The sequence below is a fragment of the Xiphophorus hellerii genome, chromosome 11, assembly GCF_003331165.1.
Source record: "Xiphophorus hellerii strain 12219 chromosome 11, Xiphophorus_hellerii-4.1, whole genome shotgun sequence".
Taxonomy (NCBI): domain Eukaryota; kingdom Metazoa; phylum Chordata; class Actinopteri; order Cyprinodontiformes; family Poeciliidae; genus Xiphophorus; species Xiphophorus hellerii.
The window spans coordinates 27,425,458-27,445,498 of record NC_045682.1 but is presented as its reverse complement, the minus strand read 5'-3'; the positions used below and the strand labels follow the sequence as shown (position 1 = coordinate 27,445,498).

Below are 20,041 nucleotides of genomic sequence, written 5' to 3'. Positions count from 1 at the left end.
TCGTTACATCGTTGATATCGACACACATTATAGAATTATAATATTATTAGTGGCAAGAGCTTATTAATCCAGGTTCTAGTCGTTCCAATTTATTCTAATTCTGAATAATTGTCACCAGAGTGCTTTTCAGAGTGTTTAAGACAAAACCTTTCTTGTGTCAGTTTCCAGATTGACACCATCCAGTTTTACACGACAACACCTGTAATAATCCCCTTAACTTCACTGCTCAGTTTTTGCTCTGATATGCAACTGGATGTTTAATTACAAATCATATCAAGTCAGTAAAAATGACCACAATTTGCAAAATAATTTCAAGAATAGGTGGTAAAAATTACATGCACTGGAGCATAAACATGAGTATCACAGCAAAGGCTGAAATGCTTACAGTTATTGATAAGGGTTGTAGAATCCAAAGTGCCGGGATTCATTATGCAGCAGCTCACACAAATCAGCATTGGCTCTACATCTGTAGAAAGAGACAAACATTCCTGTGAGTCACTGAAATGACACAAGCAAGGTACAGGCTGATACTTTTAAAAAACCTTTGATTTTAATTTGTTGGAGAAGTGTTTCAGAACAGTCTGTAATGTTCTGGTATGTCTTATTACCCAAACTTGATTGATTGATTGGTTATTACTCATCACAAAAAATACTCAAATGACAGCAAAACAAGAACTTTGGCAGGGCTTTGGAGGGGAGGAGGCTCAAAGTTAAAAAGATTGTACAGTATTTTAAAACGCCATAGCAACAACATAGCAACAACCCATATTAATCAAAAATCTAATATTTAATTGGGTCATACTATATCATTGTCACCATGTGGGGGCAATGCAGAGCAAATTTAGTCTGTTTTCCCTGATAGGTGTGATGTTGCTGTTTCTGCTGCTGATAGTGTTGAAATGGTTAAATTGTAACAGATCGAAAACTTTAGCAGACATTTATTGAGAATGACAATATTATAAAATTTAATTGAATGTATTCAGCAGAGATAAAATAAAAAAGTAAATAGTATATTTAAGATTTAATTAGGAAGTTTACTTTATGACTTATCTTGATAGTTTAATTGTGTTACAATGGCTACAATATGGTGCTATCTGTAATCTTTGTGTTTGAGTTGCGTTTGTTCTCAAATACATCACAGCAAATAATAGCCAATAATCAGTGACTGATTTTAAACTTGGCCAATTAACCTGGGAGAACAAGTGTATGTTGAAGAACAGGGGCAGATCTACAGGGGTGGCAACTGAAAGCCCACCCTAACTGACAGCCTTGCCACCCCTGCACCAGTGCTAGCTGGCCACTATGAATTGAAGAAATAGTTATGGCAAATCGGACATTAAGAGCACGAACCTCTTTTTTTCCGGTAACATTGAATGCAACTCGATGTGACCTGGTGCCTTCTGAGTAGCAGGAAGTATGAGAGAAGCTTGCAGGAGGCAGCATTGATGATATACAATATATATTAGCGGATTGGACATTACATTAATTATCGTGCCATGTGCCATTGAGTCGGAAATATCGGTGATCGGAAAAATGCCACAATCACGCAAAGAATCTGAAAAAAGTAGGCATTGTTTTGCTGTTAATTCAACACTATGACAGCCATAAATAACAAGGTCCAATAGGGTTAGAGTTACCCTACAAGTGAGGAAAAAGTTTTATTTTAAGAAAATATTGAGAAAATGACCAGTGGGTCAGTTATGTTAGTCTAACTGCTCCTAGTCTGCTATTGACCTCCTTAACAGGTTCTGTGCAGTTCGGTGTGTTTTGGTTCCGTCGTACTAAAATAAGGCGACCCACACACTAACTCATGAGTAGAGCAGGCGTTTCTAAACAGCTAATCAACCACTGCTGTGTTCAGGCGAAATAATATAAGCACTAAGCCTGACAACATAAAGTAACTTGCTGAATGTTCTGTTTCGGTCTGTTCACGTAATTTTTAGTTTGTTTTTTGGCGGTGATTCCTCCTGATGGACTTGAACGTGTCTCTGCTCTGTCAGCTCTTTGAGCTGTTGCCTGACGATCACCATGGCGACGCATCAGCGCGTAGGGTAAGCCGACACACAGAGCGAGAAAAAGCAAAATACAAGTGATTTTGTTCTTCACCTGTTTATCAGCGTTATTGTACCTTTATTGTGACGCACTGCACGTTTCTAAAAGTTAAACAAGCGACAAAAACTGAACCAATTTCCTCTTTTGTTCGTAGAACGTGACGATATTTGTAACGGTCATCAAACTATGGCCCGACAACACTTTCTGGTGAAAATGGAAGAGTTTCGTTGTGTTTTTACTGTACATTTACATGAAAATAGTAAATAGAGAATGTTTTCTCTGACTACGGCACAGTTTGGGTTCAGTGGCTCTTTCAGCGGCAATTATGTAAAATAAAAGGATTGACCAATATAAGGCCCAGTTTACATAACAATGATCCAACGATGATCCAACGAAAATGGAATTTTTGTTTCGTTTCTGTTAACACATCTACATGAAGACATTCTAATTACAATCTCCAATCAATTTAATTAATGCTGGTCAAACTATTTCGATGTGTACCGTTACCGTGTAACGGTACACATCGAAAAGGTCGGTGATAGGTTCTTTGAAGCTAAATGCATGTATTTTAAAAAAAGTTCTACGTCGATTCGCGCTCCAGGTATGTTAAATATGGCGTCTCTACAAACGGCTCTACGTTCTTCTGGAAGTGAGAGAATGAATCGGTTTTGTTTAAAGTTACTGTATACAAAATGCCACTGACACTATGAACTGAATCTGTGTGGTCTGCTTAAGATTCACTACAAAGTTTGTAATTTTACAGTTCTTGAAGGTTCAGACCATGGAGACCCAGTCACTTCTTCCCCGAGTGAAAAAAACAGCACTTACTCTCCTAAAACTCCCCCTCCTCTTTCTGCTGCTCTACATCTTTATTTGCTCACTTGACATTTTGAGCTCTGCCTTTCAACTTGTAGGAGGTAAGTTAAGCACATGGTTTCATTTACTAAAGGGACAGAAGAGGAATTGATTTTTAAAACTGGAAAGTTTTCTTCTGTTTTCCATTAATGTCTGCTTACAGGAAGGGCAGCTGGGGAAATCTTCCAGAAAAATGCTATCCTGTCTAACCCAGTGGCTGGCGTGGTGGTGGGGATTCTGGTGACAGTCTTAGTCCAGAGCTCTTCCACATCAACCTCCATCGCAGTCAGCTTGGTGTCCTCTGGTTGTAAGTAAGAATAGCTATCTACAGAAACAGCAGCACTTAGCAAAACTCCGAAAATAGTCACCACATGTCAGCATTAGTGTTTATGTCAGTTTACACCTGACATCTTTCTGGTCTAATTGTCTCTTCAGTGCTGGAAGTGCAGTCAGCCATTCCCATTATCATGGGAGCCAACATCGGAACATCAGTCACCAACACTATTGTTGCTTTAATGCAGGCTGGACACAGGGAAGAGTTTGAAAGGTACCGTGTGTTTTCAATAGCATAACAAAATTACCCATAATTCACAGCGAAGGACAAACAAGTTTTCAAACAGTCGTTGAGTGAAGTTAGGAAAACATTTAAAACTGACTGCTCAACTAGAACCATAATGGAGGCTTTAGAAACGTAATGTAGTTTGAAGAATGTTTGTTCAGGGAAAAACGTGTCACAGCAGATAACACAAAGAAAAACACTTCTTTTATTACAGCCAAGGTTCATTAGGATAGGAAGTAAACAGGAGGAAAATAACATGAAAAATCAACAGCTTTACCTTTCCTGATAACACACCAACCAACTGCAGAACTATTTTGAAAAATGTTTATTCTACTGAAACAAAGCAAATGCCACCCAAAATCAGCAATGATATTAAATAATGTCACAATAAGTTATCCTGATGGTTTGAAAATTAAAGTGAACTTTAAAATTTTCCTTGCTGTCTGATTCATTTGGATTATAATCTCACCACTTGGTGGCACTAATAGAGCATAGAAATATAATTTCTACATGGTCAGTTTATCTTATGTATATACAGTACATATAATTAATTTAGCTTTAACCAAGGCATTATTTTGAAGCAATAAACATTTTATAAATGGATGATCATCCTGGATCAATTCTATTTTCCTGCTTTGATAACCTCGTTAATCTCTTCCAGGTGTGTGATAATGAACCCTAAATAATAAAAACTTATCTACTCTCATTGTTTCTGATCTCCTTAGTTTAGAATAGGACAAAAAGCTCGATAGATGGATAAAACATTGTCGCCCTCCTGTAGCAGCTGTTTCTGTATATTCTTGTGTTCTGGATGTCGTCCAGTTCAGTGGACAGGAAGTCAGCTGATGTCCTACTGAAATCACTCAGCAGCTGTATTATGATCCCCCATTCCAGTCCTCAATATTTTGCAGTGTCCTGCATGTCTTATATTATGTTTTTTGATTTATTTATATTTGTTTAGGTCAAATGTTGACATTATCCTTATTTGCAGGGCATTTGCTGGAGCAACAGTTCATGACTGCTTTAACTGGTTGTCGGTTCTGGTGCTTCTCCCTCTGGAAGTCGTTAGTGGAGTGTTAAGGCACCTGTCACAGGCTATAGTCAACATCCTTCAGCTGAGACGCGGAGATGATGCGCCTGAACTTCTGAAAGTTCTCACTAAGCCGCTGACTAAATTGGTAATCCAGGTAATGTGAAAGTCACATTCCTTTCAGCCACGTTTAATAATGTGACTCACTCTCTCTTTTATTTCTACATAATCCTGCTGCTCTGCAACTTCAAATATGTCTTGGCAACAAAATGAAGTCTGAAAAACTTCCTTCTCACATAGCGAAAAAAGTTTCCTTTGAAAACATCACTCATTAAGAGATTTAGCATTTTCCTGGAGAGAAAGGCTTACCTTTCAAACTGATTCTGCACAATCATCCAGCAGCTGTGGGACTTTGGGAGCGGCATTAAGTCTTTGTGCTGCAGTAGATACTTGTCCCAACAATAGAGACATGATATCCATCTGATGCTCCAGACTGAACACAAAGAAACGGGTCAGAGTGGAAACTAATTTCTTCCAGTGTTTCTTTTTTCTCTGACACACAATGTTATTTTATCTGATTTAGTTGGACAAATCAGTGCTTACAGCTCTGGCCACAGATGACCAAATTCAGACCAACAGGAGTATGGTGAAGCGTTGGTGTAAATCTGCTGTTACGAAGGTAGACAGCCGACTTTCTGGCCTTCTGTCTTGTTTGGTAAAATCTTTTACAATAAATTACTTTGTTTGTCCATAAATATGTAAAAGCTTATGATAATATTGTTTTAATACTGTGTGAGAACTGAACATTGTATTTTTGTCCCATTATTACTTGCCTAACTCTGTTATTGTTAACAGGGGAACAAAACATTGTGGGGAGCACAGAACCTTTCAAGAAAAACATATAAATGTACGTCTGCACAAACATGAGTTTCAGTATTTTTCATAAAACAATCAAGCATGAACCTGCACTGCAAAAGAAACAATGAGAGGAGTTTTTTTTATTTTTATTTTTACTTTCACAAAGATTTTTTAGAAAATATCTCTACATCTTGTAACTGTGTACAGCTTTAAATCCCACGTCTCCGTCTCCCTGTCAGGTAAGCATCTGTTCGTGGACTCCTCCCTGTCAGACTTGGCCATCGGTCTCATCCTGCTGGTCTGCTCCTTGTTAGTCCTCTGTGTCAGCCTCTTACTGCTGGTCAAACTGTTGAACTCCCTGCTAAGGGGCCAACTGGCAAATGTTATAAATAAAATCATTAACACAGGTAAACCACCAAAGTTTGTTCTGCTAATCACTGAGTCATTACACACAAAACTTATTAAAATAGTTTTGTGAAAAGTATGAGAGCTCAAGCAAACATGTTATGACATAGACAAAAGTCAGGATTTCTGATTTCCTTCTCTTATTCTGTGCTGTCTTGCTTTTCAGATTTTCCTCCCCCTTTTACCTGGGTGACAGGTTATCTGGCTCTGTTAGCTGGAGCTGGGATGACATTTGTGATCCAGAGTAGTTCTGTTTTCACATCTGCCATTACACCACTCATAGGTAAAAAGAAAAAAAAAAGAAAAAGTCTTTTATCATTCTCATCCATCAAAACATACAATCATTCTTCAATCGTCACAAACTGACAGTAGCTTTGTGGAACGCTGTGTTTGTTATTGATTATATTTTAGTTGGTTAAAGATTTTATGAAATGTGGTGTTAAATATTGCATTGTGGTTTGACAGGGGTTGGTGTGATTAGTATTGAAAGGGCTTACCCTTTGACCCTGGGGTCCAACCTTGGAACCACGGGTACAGCTCTGTTAGCAGCCCTGGCTAGTCGTGCCGATAAGTTAGCTGCTGCCACACAGGTAAAAAAAAAAATCTGTTTTTGTCTCTATTCAGCCAGGTTTCATCTTTCAGAAAGTTTTCATGTTTTAGAACATGAGTGTTGCTTTTCTGTTTTGTAAACTTTTGTTTTATTCTATCCATTCTTAGTATTATTATGACACCTTATCCATATTTTATGTACAGTTTAAGCTAGTTGGTTAGTCAAATATCATTGTGCTGATTTTGAAGAATCTCAACTATGGACAATAGTTGAAAATTAATAAGTCTAATCTCCACATTGCACAGTTGAGTCTTATGTATTGGAACAAAGTCAATCTGAATCATCCTCATTAAAATTCTAATCTATTCTGTTCTTTGTTTTAGGTTGCCTTATGCCACTTTTTCTTCAACCTCTTTGGTATCCTCCTTTGGTATCCGATACCAGCCACTCGTTTACCCATACGACTGGCCACTGCACTCGGAAAGTGCACTGCCAGGTATACTTTTAAATATTCTATATTTAATTAAAACAAACCAAAAATCAACACATAGTTTTATTACAATTAAAATAAATACTAAGCAAATGAAATGTTCGTAGGTACCGCTGGTTTGCTGTCCTCTACCTCGTCCTCTTTTTCCTGCTGTTCCCTTTGGTGGTGTTTGCTCTCTCCATGGCTGGCTGGAAGGTGTTGACTGGAATTGGTGTACCAGTCATGATATTGATTATATCTGTAATACTGATAAACCTCCTCCAAGCACGGAGGCCTGAGTTTTTGCCGCCAATACTGCAGAACTGGAACTTTCTTCCTGTTTGGCTCACTTCACTGCAGCCATGGGATAATCTCATTACCAGGGTGACTCTTTGGTGTGGACAAACTAGAGGTAAATATCCTCTTAATAATACCGGACATAATTACATTTTGGTGCATTTTTGTATTTGCTGATGATAATATGGTATTCTAGGGTGTCTAAGGAGAAATGATGGGCCAGACGCCAGTGGAAGAGGAGAATGGAAGGAGAACGCGGACTCCCCAGAGCCTGATGAGAGCCAAATAAATCAAACAAAACAATATAACCGTAGTAGTTGGGTATTAAAACTCAATGAGGAAAGCAGAACAAAGAAATCAACAAGGAGCTTGACTTCAGAAAACAACATGCCAAACTATGAGAAACACACAGACTTTCAGAATTGGTCCACTAAACTTTAAATCACTCACTTATTGTGTTCCCAAGAGCCAGCTTCTGCAAGTGTGGTTTGTTGCGTGGCCTCCAAATCCGAGGCCATTTTCTTGAGCTGGAAAAGGGTAGAGTGCCCTCTCCGGGTTGGGGGGTGTCCTGCCCCATTGGAGGAGTTCAAGTATCTCGGGATCTTGTTCACGAATGGGGGAAGAAGGGAGCGGGAGATCGACAGGCGGATTGGCGCAGCGTCTGCCGTGAAGCGGGCGCTGTACCGGTCCGTCGTGGTGAAGAGAGAGCTGAGCCAAAAAGCGAAGCTCTCGATTTACCGGTAGATCTACGTTCCCACCCTCATCTATGGTCATGAGCTTTGGGTCATGACCGAAAGAACGAGATCGCGGATACAAGCGGCCGAAATGGGTTTTCTCTGTAGGGTGTCTGGGCTCTCCCTTAGAGATAGGGTGAGAAGCTCAGTCGTCCGGGAGAGACTCAGAGTAGAGCTGCTGCTCCTTCACATCGAGAGGAGCCAGTTGAGGCTCGGGCATCTGGTCAGGATGCCTCCTGGACGCCTCCCTGGTGAAGTGTTCATGTCCCACCGGTAGGAGGCCCCGGGGAAGACCCAGGACACGCTGGAGGGACTATGTCTCTCGGCTGGCCTGGGAACGCCTCGGGATTCCCCCGGAGGAGCTGGAAGAAGTGGCCGGGGAGAGAGAAGTCTGGGCCTCACTTCTGAAGCTGCTACCCCCGCAACCTGACCCCAGATAAAGTGGAAGAAAATGGATGGATGGATGGATGGACTTATTGTGTTTTCTATGACCACCAGTTCTAGAACTACAGTGTATGAAGTTCATCAGTTAAATGGTTGCCAAAGAAGAGTTTATATACTCAGGAAACTTTTGGTTTCAATATACAAAGCTCATACTATGACTTCAACAAAGTAACACCTTTCTCTAGCTGTTGGTACGTTTGGTGTGGCTCAACTGTCATTTAAATAAATATACACAAAAAGACCAAAAACCCACAAAGATTTCTCAAAAGTTAGATTTAGGACTGAAAAAATTATGGTTGTGGTATGGTATAAAAATATTCCTAATTGTAAAACAGAATTATCTACGAATGGTTCCTTTTTATGCAAGGTATTTTATTATTGTGGGTTGAGAAGATTCAGATACTTTAAAGTGTGGTTTGATTGAAATGTGAGCTTTTCTCTTCACACGCTGCAACAAACAGAAAGTCGAGGTGACCAAAAGCACCTGCGGTTTTTTTTAAACCGTCACTCTCGCTCGGTTTAAATTTGTTTCTGTTCCTGTGAGAACATTCAGAGATGCTGTCAGTCAGAGACACAGGAAACATGAAACCTGGTGAAGTTAATCATGTAAAAGTCTCATCTCTCTGCACATAGTTTGGAAAACAAATATTTTTTTCATTTATTTAAGAGCACAATTTGCATCACATTAAAAACCTTTGACATTAAAATTGTGTTCCAAAAAATCTATAAATATCTGGTGTTTTGATACATTTTTTAAATGAAAACCTTTTTGATGTCAGAGTCGCAGCATCAAAGTCAGTGACAAACTGAATAAAATGCTGAAGAAGTTTCTGTTGCAGTCTGCACTGGACCTCCTAGAGCTATGAGTGAAAAGATGAAGATGCTTCACAAGTTAAAAAACATCTTTTCATCTTCAATAAAATATACCAAATCACCAGCGGTGTCTTCAGCGCGATGCAGCTGCAGCTCTGTGGTAAAAGCAGCAGAGCAGGTCCTTCCTGCCCGCTGCACTGCAGCCTGGCACAATAAAAACTCATTTATGTAATTTAGAGTTTTTAGTATTTTGGGAAAGTTTTCTTTACAATGAAGTGGTTCATATTGGAATTATTTTGAATGTAAAATAATTTTTCTCTGATGTAAGTCATTATTTCACTTTAATCACAAGCAGGGTCCAGTTCAGGACTCAGGATGTGCTTAACATAGGTCACTCCATAAAAACTTTGTATCTACAGTAGAATGACTCACAGATGAACATTTTATTAAATGTGCTTGTAAAAGTAACTAAATTAAAATAGGTTTCTGTGGCTTTCTGCCTAATATTCTCCTGCTTGCCTTATGAACTCTCCTCATTTTTACTCAGAGAAAGATGTGATAGCATCATCAGCAACAATACTCAAAAGTGATGGTGTCTAAGCAATCCTTTATTAGTACTTAAAACAATCCACACACCATGACATCTCCACTACCAGCATGTACCGCACAAGCAAGGAGTGATCCACGTTTTCAAGATGCTTTTACTAAGTTTTGACCCAACCATGTGAAAGTTGCAGCTGAAATGAGACAAGGACAGACTTTTCTAGGCTGTTATTGTGAAATCATCATGTGTCTTGTTACCTTGGTTTCCTGTTAGCTTACATGAGCTGCACCATGTGTGACCACAACCTGGTGATTTTATCTGTTAGTTTTTAATAGAACTGCTACCATGTTTCATGAAATGCTATGTTTCAGATCTGAAGAAGCTTTTCCCCCTTAAGCTGTAATGAAACAGTCCAATCCTTTCTCAGGGTATGAAATATTAACCACCACCTCTGCGTTTCAGTCATCTTGTGTGATCTTTGAAAAAAAAAAAAAGCTTCAAATGGAAACTTTCCTGTCTGAGTACAGACCTGATGTTTTCCACCATCTTTGTACTTACATTTTTCTTTGTGGGCTTTCTGTGTCCTGCATGTTTATGAGTGAGCACCTCCAGTACCAAAAACCATTAATGCATGATGAATTTACGGTTTTGAACTGGGCAGATACATACGCAACCATTCATTAAAACCTAAACTGATTACCTGAATAAAATGTATTTGAAAAGGCACAAGTTTGCACTCTTGTTGGGAAAAGTCTGCTTACTTTTAGAGCCATTCACTGTCATGTCAGGAGTGTTTTTGATAGATTAAATGAATTTACATGATTTATAACAGATAACAGATGACTTATGGTGAAGAGGAAGTTATTCAGCTAACTGCTGAGGTGGTGAACTGAATAACCTGACAGAGTGAGGACTCACAAAATAAGTCTGCTTGGAGAAGGATGAAGGTTTTGAAGCCATTTTCCAGCACAAGTTAGAGCTGACCTGAATGAAACTAGTGCACTAATTCCTGCTCATGTGTCTGACCTGGATAACAGGATGGATTATTTACATTTTAAGGGTAAAATGTAAAACTTCAGGAGAGTCCACTCCTTCAGGAAGACATAATTTTTCAATAGCTAAGAGTCCAGATCTTCTGAATGAAGCAAACAGTGAAGGACATAGGTCTGGATTTTACCAGACCAGGTATGGTATCTCCATATTCTGTGATAAATGTATAAGATTGTACTTTGTAGCAAAAAGCAACCTGCTGCAAAACCCAGTTTTCTGACAGCATGGTACAGATCTGTGCTACACAGCAACATGGATGGAGAAACTTGTTGGCCAAAAATCAGTTTGATCACTTGGGAAAATCTATTTATTGCTTAAATTTTAAGAGATGTTTATTGTACTTGTGACAGTGCAATGACAATAAAGTTGAATTCTACAGTATTCTATTCTATTCTATTTCCTATATCTGAAGGAAGACAAATCCGTATCATGTTGACTTGAAAAATACTATGAACGAATGAAGTGATGTAACAACTTGCAAAGGGCTATTTTGGTCATTCTTCATTAGACATGTTGTTTTATGTTTTTGTCTAATGTGGACATTTTGTGATATAAAATATTTCACCTTTGCTCTGCAGAAGTTAAATACTCTCGCTATTTCTGTGTTGTGTTCCACCGCGGGGGTTCCAGCCACCGCAGAAGCTCTCGCACGGTTTCCAGAGCCGCAGCAAACTCCCCACCGCAGAAGCTCTGCCGCAGTTTCCAGCATCGCCGCCCGCTAGCCGCCGCAGGAGCTGTCGCGCGTTTTCCCCGCCTGTCCACCGGGCGACAGGCGTGAATGCGTTCGGCGGCGCTCCCCGACGACTGTCGAAAAATCTGGCGCAGATCGGTCGATGCGTCGAGGAGATACAACCCATGTATTAACTTAGGGGGCGCAGTGGAGCCAAATTACATTTCAAACCCGTTGGGCTCTTTAGAGGTGAACAAAGGTCATACATATCCAGTTTGGCGCCAATCGGATGATCCATGCCTGAATAAGAGCCAAACGTATGCATATGGCGAGGGACTGATATTCGCCATTTGGCTACGCCCACACGGTTCAGCCAGCAGCGAGCATTGACAGAGTTTATCATCCGAATCATCTTGATTAGGCCAATAGAGCCATAAACGGAGCTTTCCAAGTAAAAAAACGGCACTTCCTGTTCTGAGGGGGCGGGGCTTAGATGACGTCATAATATGATGACATAGGGTCGTCAAGGATCCCACCAGGGTCACTCGTGCAAAGTTTGGTGGAGAAGCTATCGACCGTTCACAGTAAAATACAAGACTTCCTGTTGTCAGAGGGCGTGGCCTACGTGATGTCATCATTTGACCATTGGATATTATTGGACACAAGATAATGATCAATAACTCAAACTTTGGTGTCTCTGTGAGTTTTTGTGTTAGAATTACAAATTATTTAATTTTTTCCACTTTAATTCAACATTGAACTGTCATTCCGTAGGGCAATGCTGCCCTCTGGTGTCGAATTACTGAAATAATGAAACTATTTCAGTGGGCAGCAGAGGGCAGCATTGCCCTACAAACAACGAACATGGACTGTTTATTATGTAATTACACAGAAGATCTCTCTAATTCATTCTGAGGGGGCGGGGCTTAGATGACGTCATAATATGATGACATAGCATTGTCAGGCATCACACCAGGATGAGTCAGGCCAAGTTTGGTGCAGCTCGGTCGAAACATGTGGAATCTAGAAGCAAACGTATGGCATCGGCGTTACAGGTCACTTCGCCACGCCGCCACACCCAGCTGCTTCATCGCAGCTGGTCAGGGCTTGAATCCACAACACACCAACATGTCTTCTGTCTCTGGACACAGTTTCATGTTGATTAGGTCAAAGGGCTAAGATAGCGACCGTTCACAGTAAAACATGACACTTCCTGTTCTCAGGGGGCGTGGCCTAAGCGATGTCATAATTTCACCACAGGGTATTTTAGGACACCTATTGATGATCAATAACAGAAAGTTTGGTCCCTCTATGTGTTTTTATATAGGAAATATAAGAGTTTCGTGTTTCATGGCGAGTAGGTGAACTTTGACCCCTGGTAACCCCCCTTCAGCAAGCTCATACAGTCACCAATTTGATAACTTTAAATCAGACATGCCTTATGATCAGACTGACCAAGTTTGAAGCCGATCAATCGAAATCCCTAGGAGGAGTTCGATCAAATGCAAAGGCTGTAAACGTCAAAATCGAGGTCAAATGAACTTCAATCTAAAATGGCCGACTTCCTGTTGGGTTTAGAGCATGGCTCTAAGAGACTTTTTTGTACGTCCCGACAAGATACACATGTGTACCAAGTTTCGTAATTCTAGGTTTAAGCATGGCTTGGGGCTGTTCATTTAAAATACTCTAGGGGTCGCTATAGAAAAATTAGGCCACGCCCACCAAATATCGCTATGGATTCCTGTTCGGGGATGGATAAGGATCCATCCTAGTGAGTTTGGAGCAGCTCACCCCGAAACTGTGGAATTCAGAGCCAAACGAAATTCGATGGCGTTCGCAACGCCGCCACGCCCACCTGCTTCATCGCAGCTGGTCAGGGCTTGAATCCACAACACACCAACATGTCTTCTGTCTCTGGACACAGTTTCATGTTGATTAGGTCAAAGGGCTAAGATAGCGACCGTTCACAGTAAAACATTACACTTCCTGCTCTCAGGGGGCGTGGCCTACATAAAAAAAAAATTTCACTGCAGGGTATTTTAGGACACCTGATGTCGATCAATCACTGAAAGTTTGGTCCCTCTATGTGTTTTTGTATAGGAAATATAAGAGGTTTTTGTTTCATGGCGTGTAGGTGAACTTTGACCCCTGCTAACCCCCCTTCAACATGCTCCAAAACTCACCAATTTGATAACTTTAAATCAGACATGCCTTATGATCAGACTGACCGAGTTTGAAGCCGATCAATCGAAATCCCTAGGAGGAGTTCGATCAAATACGAAGGCTGTAAACGTCAAAATCGACGTCCAAAATGGACCTTCAATACAAAATGGCCGACTTCCTGCGATACTTGCACTATGACATTACTTGTAAATTCTGAGCGTCTTAGTGAGCTCTACAACTGTACCGAATTTCAAGTCTCTACGTTGAAGTAAGTGAATAGCAATGGGTCTTTTGAAAATTGCTAGTTGCCGCCGTTGAGCAATTTTTTTTGCGATTTTTGCGTCGACCTTAAAATACGTAAATTTGAGCGTCGCTGTATGCGTCCGCCAAGTTTGGTGAGTTTTTGAATATGATAAAGCCCCCAAAAGGGCAATTCATTTGTAGGGAAGAAAAATAATTAAAGCTGCAAGCAGCCTCGGGCGGCCCTCGCAGCAAGCGCCGCTCCGGCCTATTGGCCACCGCGGGGGTTCCGGCCACCGCAGAAGCTCTCGCGCGTTTTCCAGAGCCGCAGCCCGCTCCCCACCGCAGAAGCTCCGCCGCAGTTTCCAGCATCGCCGCCCGCTAGCCGCCGCAGGAGCTGTCGCGCGTTTTCCCCGCCTGTCCACCGGGCGACAGGCGTGAATGCGTTCGGCGGCGCTCCCCGACGACTGTCGAAAAATCTGGCGCAGATCGGTCGATGCGTCGAGGAGATACAACCCATGTATTAACTTAGGGGGCGCAGTGGAGCCAAATTACATTTCAAACCCGTTGGGCTCTTTAGAGGTGAACAAAGGTCATACATATCCAGTTTGGCGCCAATCGGATGATCCATGCCTGAATAAGAGCCAAACGTATGCATATGGCGAGGGACTGATATTCGCCGTTTGGCCACGCCCACACGGTTCAGCCAGCAGCGAGCATTGACAGAGTTTATCATCCGAATCATCTTGATTAGGTCAAGAGAGCCATAAACGGAGCTTTCCAAGTAAAAAAACGGCACTTCTTGTTCTGAGGGGGCGGGGCTTAGATGACGTCATAATATGATGACATAGGGTCGTCAAGGATCCCACCAGGGTCACTCGTGCAAAGTTTGGTGCAGAAGCTATCGACCGTTCACAGTAAAATACAAGACTTCCTGTTGTCAGAGGGCGTGGCCTACGTGATGTCATCATTTGACCATTGGATATTATTCTACACCCGAGGATGATCAATAACTCAAACTTTGGTGTCTCTGTCAGTTTTTGTGTTAGAATTACAAATTATTTAATTTTTTCCTCTATAATTCAACATTGAACTGTCATTCCGTAGGGCAATGCTGCCCTCTGGTGTCGAATTACTGAAATTACTGAAATAGTTTCATTATTTCAGTAATTCGACACCAGAGGGCAGCATTGCCCTACACATGACAAAGCCCTTTGTATTACACAGTCGATCACAGGGGAACTTTGAGCCTTGCTAACCCCCCTTCAACATGCTCCAAAACTCACCAATTTCATAACTTTAAATCAGACATGCCTTATGATCAGACTGACCAAGTTTGAAGTCGATCAATCGAAATCCCTAGGAGGAGTTTGATCAAATACGAAGGCTGTAAACGTCAAAATCGAGGTCAAATGAACTTCAATCTAAAATGGCCGACTTCCTGTTGGGTTTAGAGCATGGCTCCAAGAGACTTTTTTGTACGACCTGACAAGATACACATGTGTACCAAGTTTCGTAATTCTAAGCTAAAGCATGGCTTGGGGCTGATTTTTTGAAATATTCTAGGGGGCGATATAGAGAAATTAGGCCACGCCCACCAAATTTTGTTATGAATTCCTGTTGGCGGGTCAATAAGGATCCATCCTAGTGAGTTTGGAGCAGCTCACCCCGAAACTGTGGAATTCAGAGCCAAACGAAATTTGACGGCGTTCGCAACGCCGCCACGCCCACCTGCTTCATCGCAGCCGGTCGGGGTTGGAATCCACAACACACCAACATGTCTTCTGTCTCTGGACACAGTTTCATGTTGATTAGGTCAAAGGGCTAAGATAGCGACCGTTCACAGTAAAACATGACACTTCCTGTTCTCAGGGGGCGTGGCCTACGTAAAAAAATAATTTCACCACAGGGTATTTTAGGACACCCGATGACGATCAATCCCAGAAAGTTTGGTCCCTCTATGTGTTTTTGTATAGGAAATATAAGAGTTTCGTGTTTCATGGCGAGTAGGTGAACTTTGACCCCTGGTAACCCCCCTTCAGCAAGCTCATACAGTCACCAATTTGATAACTTTAAATCAGACATGCCTTATGATCAGACTGACCGAGTTTGAAGCCGATCAATCGAAATCCCTAGGAGGAGTTCGATCAAATGCAAAGGCTGTAAACGTCAAACTCGAGGTCCAAAATGGACCTTCAATACAAAATGGCCGACTTCCTGTTGGGTTTCGACCATGGCTCTAATAGACTTTTTTGTACATCCTGACAAGATACACATATGTACCAAGTTTCGTAATTCTAGGATAAAGCATGGCCTGGGGCTGTTCATTTAAAATACTCTAGGGGTCGCTATAGAGAAATTAGGCCACGCCCACCAAATTTTGTTATGAATTCCTGTCGGTGGGTGGATAAGGATCCATCCTAGTGAGTTTGGAGCAGCTGGGCCCGAAATTGTGGAATTCAGAGCCAAACGAAATTTGACGGCGTTCGCAATGCCGCCACGCCCACCTGCTTCATCGCAGCCGGTCGGGGTTGGAATACTCAACACACCAACATGTCTTCTGTCTCTGGACACAGTTTCATGTTGATTAGGTCAAAGGGCTAAGATAGCGACCGTTCACAGTAAAACATGACACTTCCTGTTCTCAGGGGGCGTGGCCTACTTAAAAAAATAATTTCACCACAGGGTATTTTAGGACACCCGATAACGATCAATCAATGAAAGTTTGGTCCCTCTCTGTGTTTTTGTATAGGAAATATAAGAGTTTCGTGTTTCATGGCGAGTAGGTGAACTTTGACCCCTGCTAACCCCCCTTCAACATGCTCCAAAACTCACCAATTTGATAACTTTAAATCAGACATGCCTTATGATCAGACTGACCAAGTTTGAAGCGGATCAATCAAAATCCCTAGGAGGAGTTCGATCAAATACGAAGGCTGTAAACGTCAAAATCGAGGAAAAAAATGGACTTTCAATAAAAAATGGCCGACTTCCTGTGATAGTTGGCTTATAACATTAAATGTAAGTTCTGAGTCTTTTTGTGAGCTCTACAAGTGTACCAAATTTCATGTCTGTACGATGAAGTACGTTCATACCATTGTGTCAACAGAAAATTGCTAGTTGCCGCCGTTGAGCAATTTTTTTTGCGATTTTTGCGAAAACCTTAAAATTCTAAATTTTTAATTTTTCTAGTTGCGACCGCCAAGTTTGGTGAGTTTTTGAATATGATAAAGCCCCCAAAAAGGCACACGAAGAGGGGGGCAGAATAATAATAAAACAGTACAGATACAATAGGCCTTCGCAGCGCTTTGCTGCTCGGGCCTAATTAAAGCTGCAAGCAGCCTCGGGCGGCCCTCGCAGCAAGCGCCGCTCCGGCCTATTGGCCACCGCGGGGGTTCCAGCCACCGCAGAAGCTCTCGCACGGTTTCCAGAGCCGCAGCAAACTCCCCACCGCAGAAGCTCTGCCGCAGTTTCCAGCATCGCCGCCCGCTAGCCGCCGCAGGAGCTGTCGCGCGTTTTCCCCGCCTGTCCACCGGGCGACAGGCGTGAATGCGTTCGGCGGCGCTCCCCGACGACTGTCGAAAAATCTGGCGCAGATCGGTCGATGCGTCGAGGAGATACAACCCATGTATTAACTTAGGGGGCGCAGTGGAGCCAAATTACATTTCAAACCCGTTGGGCTCTTTAGAGGTGAACAAAGGTCATACATATCCAGTTTGGCGCCAATCGGATGATCCATGCCTGAATAAGAGCCAAACGTATGCATATGGCGAGGGACTGATATTCGCCATTTGGCTACGCCCACACGGTTCAGCCAGCAGCGAGCATTGACAGAGTTTATCATCCGAATCATCTTGATTAGGTCAAGAGAGCCATAAACGGAGCTTTCCAAGTAAAAAAAACGGCACTTCCTGTTCTGAGGGGGCGGGGCTTAGATGACGTCATAATATGATGACATAGGGTCGTCAAGGATCCCACCAGGGTCACTCGTGCAAAGTTTGGTGCAGAAGCTATCGACCGTTCACAGTAAAATACAAGACTTCCTGTTGTCAGAGGGCGTGGCCTACGTGATGTCATCATTTGACCATTGGATATTATTCTACACCCGAGGATGATCAATAACTCAAACTTTGGTGTCTGTCAGTTTTTGTGTTAGAATTACAAATTATTTAATTTTTTCCTCTATAATTCAACATTGAACTGTCATTCCGTAGGGCAATGCTGCCCTCTGGTGTCGAATTACTGAAATAATGAAACTATTTCAGTGGGCAGCAGAGGGCAGCATTGCCCTACAAACAACGAACATGGACTGTTTATTATGTAATTACACAGAAGATCTCTCTAATTCATTCTGAGGGGGCGGGGCTTAGATGACGTCATAATATGATGACATAGCATTGTCAGGTATCACACCAGGATGAGTCAGGCCAAGTTTGGTGCAGCTCGGTCGAAACATGTGGAATCTAGATGCAAACGTATGGCATCGGCGTTACAGTTCACTTCGCCACGCCGCCACACCAAGCTGCTTCATCGCAGCCGGTCAGGGCTTGGATCCACAACACACCAACATGTCTTCTGTCTCTGGACACAGTTTCATGTTGATTAGGTCAAAGGGCTAAGATAGCGACCGTTCAAGGTAAAACATGACACTTCCTGTTCTCAGGGGGCGTGGCCTAAGTGATGTCATCATTTCACCACAGGGTATTTTTGGACACCTAATGTTGATCAATAATTTAAAGTTTGGTATCTCTGTGAGTTTCTGTGCAGGATATATAAGAGTTTGGTGTTTCATGGCGAGTAGGTGAACTTTGACCCCTGGTAACCCCCCTTCAGCAAGCTCATGCAGTCACCAATTTGATAACTTTAAATCAAACATGCCTTATGATCAGACTGACCGAGTTTGAAGCCGATCAATCGAAATCCCTAGGAGGAGTTCGATCAAATGCAAAGGCTGTAAACGTCAAAGTCGAGGTCCAAAATGGACCTTCAATACAAAATGGCCGACTTCCTGTTGGGTTTCGACCATAGCTCTAATAGACTTTTTTGTACGTCCTGACAAGATACACATATGTACCAAGTTTCGTAATTCTAGGTTAAAGCATGGCTTGGGGCTGTTCATTTAAAATACTCTAGGGGTCGCTATAGAGAAATTAGGCCACGCCCACCAAATTTTGTTATGAATTCCTGTCGGTGGGTGGATAAGGATCCATCCTAGTGAGTTAGGAGGAGCTGGGCCCGAAATTGTGGAATTCAGAGCCAAACGAAATTCGACGGCGTTCGCAACGCCGCCACGCCCACCTGCTTCATCGCAGCCGGTCGGGGTTGGATTACTCAACACACCAACATGTCTTCTGTCTCTGGACACAGTTTCATGTTGATTAGGTCAAAGGGCTAAGATAGCGACCGTTCACAGTAAAACATGACACTTCCTGTTCTCAGGGGGCGTGGCCTACTTAAAAAAATAATTTCACCACAGGGTATTTTAGGACACCCGATGACAATCAATCAATGAAAGTTTGGTCCCTCTCTGTGTTTTTGTATAGGAAATATAAGAGTTTCGTGTTTCATGGCGAGTAGGTGAACTTTGACCCCTGCTAACCCCCCTTCAACATGCTCCAAAACTCACCAATTTGATAACTTTAAATCAGACATGCCTTATGATCAGACTGACCGAGTTTGAAGCCGATCAATCAAAATCCCTAGGAGGAGTTCGATCAAATACGAAGGCTGTAAACGTCAAAATCGAGGTAAAAAATGGAATTTCAATACAAAATGGCCGACTTCCTGTGATAGTTGGCTTATAACATTAAATGTAAGTTCTGAGTCTTTTGGTGAGCTCTACAAGTGTACCAAATTTCATGTCTCTACTATGAAGTACGTTCATACCATTGTGTCAACAGAAAATTGCTAGTTGCCGCCGTTGAGCAATTTTTTTTGCGATTTTTGCGACAACCTTAAAATTCAAAATTTTTAATTTTTCTAGTCGCGACCGCCAAGTTTGGTGAGTTTTTGAATATGATAAAGCCCCCAAAAGGGCGCGCGAAGAGGGGGGCAGAATAATAATAAAACAGTACAGATACAATAGGCCTTCGCAGCGCTTTGCTGCTCGGGCCTAATAAAACAGTACAGATACAATAGGCCTTCGCAGCGCTTTGCTGCTCGGGCCTAAATATTACCAGTAGTTGCAAAAATGTATTTCAAACCTCCTGCTCCTCTGAGCTGGTTTACTCTATTCACTCTATGCACCACAGTCTGGTTCAGAAATAGAAGTTCCTTCATTAACATGATGTCATCAGTCAGGCAGCCAC

General features: G+C 42.0%; 1 protein-coding gene across 1 annotated transcript; it reads left to right on the top strand.

Annotated features, from left to right (window-relative positions):
• The first annotated feature begins 2,021 nt into the window (after positions 1–2,021).
• On the top strand, positions 2,022–7,616 carry LOC116728002 (sodium-dependent phosphate transport protein 2A-like). Its single transcript, XM_032575711.1, has 12 exons — positions 2,022–2,969; positions 3,071–3,214; positions 3,343–3,454; positions 4,458–4,653; positions 5,080–5,175; positions 5,352–5,403; positions 5,594–5,761; positions 5,926–6,042; positions 6,225–6,349; positions 6,693–6,805; positions 6,907–7,190; positions 7,272–7,616. Exons 1-12 carry the CDS (start codon positions 2,834–2,836, stop codon positions 7,514–7,516), a joined length of 1,788 nt encoding a protein of 595 aa, XP_032431602.1. The 5' UTR covers positions 2,022–2,833; the 3' UTR covers positions 7,517–7,616.
• Positions 7,617–20,041: the final 12,425 nt, after the last annotated feature.

Coding starts and splice junctions, on each gene's coding strand:
- LOC116728002 (XM_032575711.1), top strand. CDS start 2,834: ATGGAGACCCAGTCACTTCTTCCCCGAGTGAAAAAAACAGCACTTACT. Junction 4,654..5,079: donor TGACTAAATTGGTAATCCAG/GTAATGTGAAAG, acceptor TATCTGATTTAG/TTGGACAAATCAGTGCTTAC. Junction 6,806..6,906: donor CTCGGAAAGTGCACTGCCAG/GTATACTTTTAA, acceptor AAATGTTCGTAG/GTACCGCTGGTTTGCTGTCC.